The 10,757-nt window shown below is 39.5% G+C and overlaps 1 protein-coding gene across 2 annotated transcripts in view; it reads right to left on the bottom strand.

Moving 5' to 3' along the window:
- Positions 1–787: 787 nt before the first annotated feature.
- The window catches only part of hlcs (holocarboxylase synthetase (biotin-(proprionyl-CoA-carboxylase (ATP-hydrolysing)) ligase)), a 28,956-nt gene continuing 18,986 nt past the window's right edge, over positions 788–10,757 (bottom strand). For both annotated transcript variants that reach the window (XM_051686167.1, XM_051686168.1), the window contains 5 exons: positions 4,662–4,729; positions 2,383–2,543; positions 2,090–2,204; positions 1,789–2,002; positions 788–1,678 (listed from right to left, as the gene is read on the bottom strand). In XM_051686167.1, the coding sequence (XP_051542127.1) occupies positions 1,507–1,678; positions 1,789–2,002; positions 2,090–2,204; positions 2,383–2,543; positions 4,662–4,729 (730 nt within the window). In that variant the 3' untranslated portion in view covers positions 788–1,506. The remainder of the gene's footprint in view (positions 1,679–1,788; positions 2,003–2,089; positions 2,205–2,382; positions 2,544–4,661; positions 4,730–10,757) is intronic.

Raw genomic sequence — 10,757 nt, 5'->3', positions numbered from 1 at the left:
GACCCTCCTGCTGAAATCGTTTAACAGGATATTGTAGATGTGGCATTTATGGATCCGAGGCCAGCTATTTGCTTAATGATTTTTAAAGGCAGAGAGCGCTTACGTGGGCATTTCCTTTAAAAACACTTTTATGGATAAATGTGTCCATGTGGAGCTCGAGCTCTGGACCTTTTGAAGAACTCTTGAGAAAGCACGCAAGATAAATATCACTTATTTAATATTATTAACGGCGTAAACATCATCACGCACACGGACTCAGACGAGGTAAATGAGTTTGTAATGAGGTGAAAGATCGAGAGGCTCGCAGAAATATTTTCACCTCATCAGGACGAGCCTGAAGTTCGAGGTGCTGAAGACAGATGAGGTGAACCTGAACACGAGCAGGAAACCACACAGACTTTAGAAGCTTGTGAGGACTTCTCATGGCATTTCATAAGATAATCTGACACTTGCTCTTTCCTAACCCTCACACAAACCGGTTAACACAATGACATTTAAAGGAAACATGATTTGATTTATGAAACGTTCAGATTGTGACAAACGCTTCATATGTCCTCACTTGTTGGTTTTTGAGGATATTTTCAAGACTTTTACCCTCACAAGTCAAGCCAAACCTGTACAATCACTTCAGTATCTCAGATTCAGTGGTAAAAAAAATCTAAATACGATTCTTCCCACGTTGTGAAATCATCCAATGAGCTGCGAGCATTTTCACCTGAATCATGACTGACGGAAGAAACTGTTGTCAAATCCTTATAACTATAACAAATAAACCAATAATCGTAAACAATGACCAATTGTTTTTAATACCGTACAACACTGGAATGACTATGTTAAATGGAGCATTCATATTGGTTTACAAATTGTGGATTATTACAAAACATTGATATTGACAGATTAATAGTGGATTCCCTGATATAAATATGCAAATCTCCTCAAAATCTAATATGGAACCAATTCAGAGATTCAGTTACATATAGATAAAAGCAATCGGAATTTCAGTCAGATTTTCAAAGAAACTTCCATATTTTACAAATAATGCTTCAAGAGACAGAAACATATTGTTAATTTTAAAAACCATGTACTGTAATTACAACATTTGTGTGTTACTCACGTGTTTATCTCACACACAGCATTTTTAGTTAACGGTGCTTATTTACCAGCACACATATGAACACAAAATTCATCTTACACTGTCTGTCTGAAATCAGTTCTTCTTGCATGTGAAATTAAAGTATATTGAATTAATAATAATCTGAATGTATGATGAATCAGACAAGACAGAAACTCTTTGATGTCTATTCCAGATATTAATGACCCAAACTGTGTGTGAAATAAATATCCAATAAACACAGGATGCTAATTAACAATGTTAACTGATCATTTCTATGATCCATTGGGGCCGGAATCATTATGATAATTAAAAAGAGGAAATAATTGCATTTATTTTAAATGAGATCTCATTAAATGATTTCATCTTCAAACACATCAGACTTCAGTGAGTGTTCAGCGGCTCTTAATCATCACGAGGTTTCTCAACATGTCGAAGGAGTTTCCGTCAGGCTGCACAGACACGACTCCCTGATCTTGAGAAAACACCTGCAGAAACCCGTTCTCATCAAGACCCACGACCTCGGCCTCTGGCCCGTCCTCACTCCACAGACGCACACGCATGCCGCTGCAACACACACACATTTCAGAGACGCATCAGTAAAACACATGCGCTGCACGTGCACGAATACAGTAATCTCTGATTGCGTTCGTCATGGTTTCATGCGATGTTCTAACCTGTGTATCCATCTCTTGTAGTAGAGAGGCAGCAGTGCATGCGGGCCGCGCAGCTGAAAGTCTGCGATGAAGCGCTCCAGCAGAGAGACTGTACGTGCGATGAGCTGCGACGTACTGAGCGCATCAAGACTGCGACCGCATTCACAATTCTGCTGCAGCACCAGGTCATTAATGCAGATGGTCGGGTTGCTATTGCTCACGTTGAACCCGCAGCCTGCAGGAAATGCGACAGACGTCACACAGACACGTCACACTGACAACAATAAACACAAACTGTTGTGTTAACCTGTGCGTGTGTTACCGATCAGAAGGTTGAAGGTTTGACCAGTGATGGTGGAATTGACCAGAACACCACCGAGTTTCATCAGATTACTGTAGTAAATGTCATTTGGCCACTTCAGTCGCAGATCAATGTCCTGAAATATGGTGAAATGTGACACAAATATTACTGAAGATGATTCATTATTCATCTTATTAAAAGTATAAATAGTTTTACCCCTGAAGATCTGAAGAGTACTTTAATGATCAGTGTTCACATAAACACATAAAAGTGTCCACGTGTGTGTGTGTGTGTGTGTGTGTGTGTGTGTGTACCTCATAACCCGGCAGTGTGCGCACAGACTCCACGACAGCAAGCGCAACGAGATGCTGCAGGAATGAAACTCTCTGACCGAGCGGCGAGTTCAGCGGAAGCTGCAGGTGAAGAGTAAACATCCCACAACCCACAGGACTCAACCACGCATTACACCCTCGACCTGACACACACACACACACACAAACATATAAACTCAGCAAAAAAAGAAACGTCCCTTCTTCAGGACACTGTATTTTAAAGAATTTTGTAAAAATCCAAATAACTTTACAGATCTTTATTGTAAAGGGTTTAAACATTGTTTTTCATGCTTGTTCAATGAACCATAAACAATTAATAAACATGCACCTGTGGAACGGTCGTTAAGACACTAACAGCTTACAGACGGTAGGCAATTAAGGTCACAGTTATTAAAACTTAGGACACTAAAGAGACTTTTATACTGACTCTGAAAAACACCAAAAGAAAGATGCCCAGGGTCCCTGCTCATCTGTGTGAATGTGCCTTAGGCATGCTGCATGGAGGCATGAGGACTGCAGATGTGGCCAGGGCAATAAATTGCAATGTCCGTACTGTGAGACGCCTAAGACAGCGCTACAGGGAGACAGGAAGGACAGCTGATCGTTCTCGCAGTGGCAGACCATGTGTAACAACACATGCACAGGATCAGTACATCCGAATATCACACCTGCGGGACAGGTACAGGATGGCAACAACAACTGCCCGAGTTACACCAGGAATGCACAATCCCTCCATCAGTGCTCAGACTGTCCGCAATAGGCTGAGAGAGGCTGGACTGAGGGCTTGTAGGCCTGTTGTAAGGCAGGTCCTTACCAGATATCACCGGCAACAACGTCACCTATGGGCACAAACCCACCTTCGCTGGACCAGACAGGACTGGCCAAAAGTGCTCTTCACTGACGAGTCGTGGTTTTGTCTCACCAGGGGTGATGGTCGGACTCGCATTTATCATCGAAGGAATGAGTGTTACATCGAGGCCTGATTTGGAGGTGGAGGGTCCATCATGGTCTGGGGCGGTGTGTCACAGCATCATCGGACTGAGCTTGTTGTCATTGCAGGCAATCTCAACGCTGTGCGTTACAGGGAAGACATCCTCCTCCCTCATGTGGTACCCTTCCTGCAGGCTCATCCTGACATGACCCTCCAGCATGACAATGCCACCAGCCATACTGCTCGTTCTGTGCATGATTTCCTGCAAGACAGGAATGTCAGTGTTCTGCCATGGCCAGCGAAGAGCCCGGATCTCAATCCCATTGAGCACGTCTGGGACCTGTTGGATCGGAGGGTGAGGGCTAGGGCCATTCCCCTCAGAAATGTCCGGGAACTTGCAAGTGCCTTGGTGGAAGAGTGGGGTAACATCTCACAGCAAGAACTGGCAAATCTGGTGCAGTCCATGAGGAGGAGATGCACTGCAGTACTTAATGCAGCTGGTGGCCACACCAGATACTGACTGTTACTTTTGATTTTGACCCCCCCTTTGTTCAGGGGCACATTATTCCATTTCTGTTAGTCACATGTCTGTGAAACTTGTTCAGTTTATGTCTTAGTTGTTGAATCTTTTTATGTTCATACAAATATTTACACATGTTAAGTTTGCTGAAAATAAAAGCAGTTGAAAGTGAGAGGACGTTTCTTTTTTTGCTGAGTTTATATGTTGGTTTAGCTATCATTATGAGGACTCTCCATAGACATAATGATTTTTATACTGTATGAACTATAGATTCTATCCCCTAACCCTAACCCTACCCCTAAACCTAACCCTCACACACACACACACACACACACACACACATGTTGGTGCAGCTATCATTATGAGGACTCTCCATAGTCATAATGATTTTTATACTGTATGAACTATAGATTCTATCCCCTAACCCTAACCCTACCCCTAAACCTAACCCTCACAAAAAACTTTCTGCATTTTTACATTTTCAATAAAACATCATTTAGTATGTTTTTTTAAGTGATTTGAATTATGGGGACACTAGAAATGTCCTCATAAACCACATTTATAGCATAATACCCTTGTAATTACCAGTTTATAAACTAAAAATATTTCCTCCAAACACACAGACACACACACACACACACACACTCTCACACACTCTCACTCAAACACACACACACTCTCACACACTCTCACTCAAACACACACACACAATCACACACAGCATTAATAAATGACATGCTCATTAAGATGTTAAATTAGAGTTAACGTGTGTGTGAGTGTGTGTGTGAGGCCTGATGGAAACCCACTGACCTTTGCCCTGGGTCTGACGTGCTGCTATGGCGATTAACCCCATTTCCTGCGGCAACTGCAACATCAACCTGCAGAAGCAAGAGAAAATGCAAACGTTTCAGACTGATAAACTGTCGATCATTCGTTTACACACACAATCATCAGTCTGTTTGACACCAGCGAGATTTCTCTTAAAATGTGATAATGTACCGTCAGCTGGTCATTATCACAAAATTAACTCTGACAGAGTAATCACATGCTGACACAAAGATGAGCTGCTTATTATATGGCTACTTACCAAATAAATTAATAAATGGTCTTGAAATATTGATTTGCTTGTAAATTATTTCATAATGTGAGAGAAACTAACACAGATATGGAGGAAATCACCACAGAACCGCGCGTGTGTGTGCACTCACCTGTCTCTCTCTCTCTCTCTCGTGAGACAGACAGTTTCTCACTGAAGGACTCTACGCTTGCTGGACTGTAATTGACCTCTGACCCCTATCACAGGGTTCCTATCCCAGCAGTGCTGTCAAATACCACCCCAACTAAAGAAAACAACCATCCACTTGACCTCAACACACACACACACACACACACGCACGGACACACGCACGCACGCACACACATACAGACACAGACGCACACACAGGCACATGCGCACACACAGGCACACGCACACAGAGACATGCACAAACAGACACACACGCACACGCACACACATACAGACACAGACGCACACACAGGCACACGCACACAGAGACATGCACAAACAGACACACACACACACAGACACACACACACACGCACGCACATGCACACACACACACACACATAAAGCTGCAACTAACGATTATTTTGATAATCAACTAATCTAACGATTATTAGAACGATTATTCGACTATTCGGGCGATTATTGCAATGATTCATCATTAGTTCTTAATCGATTATTCAGCTTGTGCCCCGAATTAAAAAGGATGTATTAAACATGCTTAATAACAATAAAGAGAACAAAATCATCTTTTAAAAATACCTCTAAATGACATTCACTGAATTAAAGGGAAAACATACTTTTTATTATGTTTACTTCAGTAAAAAAATCACTGCAGAAAATCCTATTGTCATCAAGTGTTTTTGTCTTGTTTTCCATTTTAAATGGTCTAAAAATCCTTAAAACAAGAAACATTTACTTGAGCATTATCATATAAGATATTTAGACTTTAAGAGAATAGATCTTAAATATAAGTGTATTTTGTATATTAATGTATTTTTTCACTTGGTTATACTTCTGCGAGTGCAGTAAAGACACAATACACTTATATTCAAGATCTGTTCTCTAAAAGCAAGTTTAAATATCTTATATGCTGCTTCTCAGGTCAATGCATCTTTTTTAAAGGATTTTTAGATATTTTAAAATATTAGTATTTTTAATATTATATTCAACATTCTCAGATAACAGTTTTTTCTTCTGCAGTATAGCTGCTAAAGTAAATGTACGTTGTTTTAAAGGAGTTTTAGATATTTATATTGGAAAACAAGCCAAAACAAAAACAAACCAAAAGTATATTTTGTTGCGGTGTTTAATGGGGTGAAGACGACCCTCTCTCACCTTTCTGTTCACTTCAGTCCATCTTTAACTTAAACTCTCTCTTATTAATAAAGCTGTGAATTGACAATTTTCTTCACAATAAGAAATGCACAGTGATATACAGTTCTGTGCAAAAGTTTTAGGCACTTAAGATGTTTCACAAAAACATTTGTCTTAAGATGGTTATTTATATCTTCAGCTTTAGTGTGTCAATAGGAAATATAAATGTTAGACTCACAAACATTACTTTTGCAAATAGAAAAGATTAGAATAGAAGAACAGGGAGCCCTGCAACAGATGTCATGGCCCCCACAGAGTCCCCCACTGAACATCGTGTCAGTCTGAGATTATATAAAGAGACAGAAGCAATTGAGACAGCCGAAATAGATAGAAGAACTGTGGTGAATTCTCCAAGAAGCTTGAACATCCTATCTGCCAACAACCAAGAAAAAAACGTGTCCAGGTGTATCTAGGAGAATTGGGGCTGTTTTAAATGCAAAGGTGGTCACACCAAATTTTAATTTAGCTTTTTTATGTTTACTGGACTTTGTATGATGTTAATTGATAAATGAAAACTATTTATGTCATTATTTTTGAAGACATCCTCACTATGCAACATTTTTCACAAGTGCCTAAAACTTTGCACAGTACTGTACATTATGATTCAATAAGTCACGAGCCATCACGTTATAATCTAGCTGCATTAAGCGTGTGTGCTCGAGGGATGAGTGTCCCGTGACAGAGTGTGCATCAGCCGGTGCAGTTTCAATCTCTCCCCCTTAGATCGGGACACTTCACGTGACTCATAGAAGAGACGCTGACCGCACAGAGAAATGACCGTTTCAGAGTTTGTAGTTATTTACATGATCTGCTTCTGTATTATTTGACCTTTAATAAAGCTATAACACATTATAACTGCATTAAAGGTGTAACACATTAAATATAACTACATTAAAGATGTAACGCATTAAATAGAACTGCATTAAAGATGTAACGCATTAAATAGAACCGCATTAAAGCTGTAACGCATTAAATATAACCGCATTAAAGCTGTAACGCATTAAATATAACCGCATTAAAGATGTAACGCATTAAATAGAACCGCATTAAAGCTGTAACACATTAAATATAACCGCATTAAAGATGTAACGCATTAAAGCTGTAACGCATTAAAGCTGTAAAGCATTAAATATAACCGCATTAAAGCTGTAACGCATTAAATATAACCACATTAAAGCTGTAACGCATTAAATATAGCCGCATTAAAGATGTAACGCATTAAAGCTGTAACGCATTAAATATAACCGCATTAAAGCTGTAACGCATTAAATATAACCGCATTAAAGCTGTAACGCATTAAATATAACCGCATTAAAGATGTAACGCATTAAATATAGCCGCATTAAAGCTGTAACGCATTAAATATAACCGCATTAAAGCTGTAACGCATTAAATATAACCGCATTAAAGCTGTAACGCATTAAATATAACCGCATTAAAGCTGTAATGCATTAAATATAACCGCATTAAAGCTGTAACGCATTAAATATAGCCGCATTAAAGATGTAACGCATTAAATATAACCGCATTAAAGCTGTAACGCATTAAATATAACCGCATTAAAGCTGTAATGCATTAAATATAACCGCATTAAAGCTGTAACGCATTAAATATAGCCGCATTAAAGATGTAACGCATTAAATATAGCCGCATTAAAGATGTAACGCATTAAATATAGCCGCATTAAAGATGTAACGCCGGGGTGTTTCCTTTAAAGAGCTCCGGCTCCGCTTATTCCACAACAAGAGTGCTTCTGTATGAACTTTTGTATTTTTGCATTATAATTCTCTCATATTTTGTGATGTACATCAGCTGAAGCTGTTTAGAAAGTTTAGAGTTCATCTGTAATCTGTGTAATTCCTCTCCTCAATCGGTTGTGAACTGCAGTGCTGCTCTCACACGTAATCATCAGAGTTTAATGTGATCTCATGTTACGTTAAATGACATCAAACGACTTTGACAACAAAAAATGTTGTCGACAATTTTTTATTGTCGACGTTGTCGATAACGTCGACTAATCATTTAAGCCCCACACACACACCTCCATTAGAACAGACACACATAATGCTGAATAAGATGATGACACACAAAGATAATATACTGAAATTTACTCTGGCCTCATTACACATCACAACAACACTCTCCATTCTAAAAACAATTTCCATTAATGACAAATCCGTCATTTGCTAACATTTTGAGTGTTAATCTCTTGCAACCCTGCTTTCACATCCGTGGACGCTGTATTTTGGCTTCGCTGTATGCAACGCATAATTTAAATGAATAAAAACTGACTGAATACTGTTCACAAGACTCTAGACTGTAATTTAAGAGTTAAACTTCTGCCGCACTGAGTCACGTGACACAACAACATGACACAACAACATGACGTCGATTTCCTTGAAGTGCTCTTACAGACGTAGCGCCAACAAAAGTGCCTCTGGTAAGAAATCTCCAAGTTTATTCATTGAAACCTGTTAAGATTTAAAGAGTAGAGTCTCTAGTTTCGTTTCATATGCCACTTTAAAAAATCTATTTATTTTTCGTGCGTCAGCGCACTGATAAACATGATGTCCACATATGTAGAAATTGGCACCTCATTTCCTCAAAAGTAGAAAAAACATGGGTTGTGTCTCCATACTCTGATTGGCATCGCCAGCAGGTGGGTGTGTCTTTAAGACCAAGCCTATACAATCTAGAGGAGGTCCAATAGAATCGATGTAAAATCTTGAATTGCATCAGATGCACCCTTTCATCTCTATATGTAGACTTGAATTTTTTTAGAATCCTAGCCCACACTCCCTTCTCCAATACCAAGTTTAAATCTTTCTCCCATAATCTCGAGAGAAGTTAAAGCTCCGTCCCCCAGACTCTGAATTAACAGGGAGTAATACACTGATGCCTCATGACCTTTTCCAAAAGCAGTAATCACCACTCCCAGAGTATCTGCCGCTTTAGGGGGGTGTATGCTACTCCCAAAAAAAGTACAGAGCAGGTGGCGCAGCTGTAAATACCTAAAGAACTGAGATCTGGGAATCCCAAAATGTTGAACCAAATCTTCAAAAGATCTCAACACTCCACTCTCATACAGGCCACCGAGTGTATTAACCCCCTCACAATCCACTCTGACCAGCAGAAAAGGGACTTAATAATACATAATTTGGGGTTCTGCCATAAGCTCGAGGCAACATTTAAATAAATGTCCAAATTTAACACTCTGGACACTTTTGTCCATACCGAGTGTAAATGCGAGATAACAGGGTGTAGCTTAACTTCTCCGGTTAGTTTGATAGAAAGGCTTTGCAGTGGCGAAATAGGGGCAAGAACTGTTCAATACAAAACCAGAGAGGGGCTCTCTCAGGTGGAAGCGACCAATGAACCAAATGTCTGAGGCCGGTGCCAGCAAGACATCACTTCAGTCTACTACGATGGATTTCACAGAGTATGAACTGATGCCAACTCCAACTGTAAGACATGGGATACTTCATATGCCACTGCCTGAACCTTGGACTTAGGATGGACCTCACCGAAATTACTGGCGGGTTGAACTGCGATGCATGTCACTGATCTCTGCCTGTGTCACCTTTGTCTAATGATGGACTACACTCTTCTAATGGAATACACAGACTATCAATTAATTGCCAACAAAAGCCTTCATCAGCCAACTAACAAAGGACAATGCATCTATGTGAACTTCTGCAGTTAATCCAGGATGAACTTCAAAGACATTACTCATTAATCCTACAGTTCATACAAAATATTTTTTTAAACACTAACCCTTTATGCTTACTTAGTTTAATAATTTTAAACCATTTTTTACTGCACATAAATAACTAATATTGGCATTAAATTCATGTTGTTAGTCAGAGGGGAACTGGCTCCCACAGTGAGTCTGGTTTCTCTCAAGGTTATTTTTCTCCATTAATCAACATCTTATGGAGTTTTGTGTTCCTTGACACAGTCGCCTTCAGCTTGCTCACTTGGGTTACAAATACAATTATTATTGAATTATTTTTATACACACTTCATAATCATATTTAACCACACTACACAATGATGACTCTAAGACTTTATAGATATTACAGTTTCATTTTCTGTTAATGCATGATTTCCTGTAAAGCTGCTTTGAAATGATGTGTGTTATTTTGCATGTTTATTAGGTACTACTAGACTGTACTAGATTGTACTTTTTCAAAGTGTTTTAATTGAACTGGACGTCCTGTGAGAGCGAGAAACCTCCATCATATGTTGAATGAGGAAAAATAACAAAAACACAAAATCTGACACGTCAAACACTTGACGAAACAATGACAGATGACTATTATAACATACAAAAACATGAAGAAAGTGAAATGTGCTGATGACACAATGAAAGCAGAAGATGAGTCTCACACACACACACACACACACACACACACACACACACACACAGGTGGAGATCATGACCTCAGAGCGGGAGTGCTCGGTTA

Source organism: Myxocyprinus asiaticus, chromosome 43 (assembly GCF_019703515.2).
Source record: "Myxocyprinus asiaticus isolate MX2 ecotype Aquarium Trade chromosome 43, UBuf_Myxa_2, whole genome shotgun sequence".
NCBI lineage: Eukaryota > Metazoa > Chordata > Actinopteri > Cypriniformes > Catostomidae > Myxocyprinus > Myxocyprinus asiaticus.
This window is presented reverse-complemented; position numbering and strand designations above follow the sequence as displayed.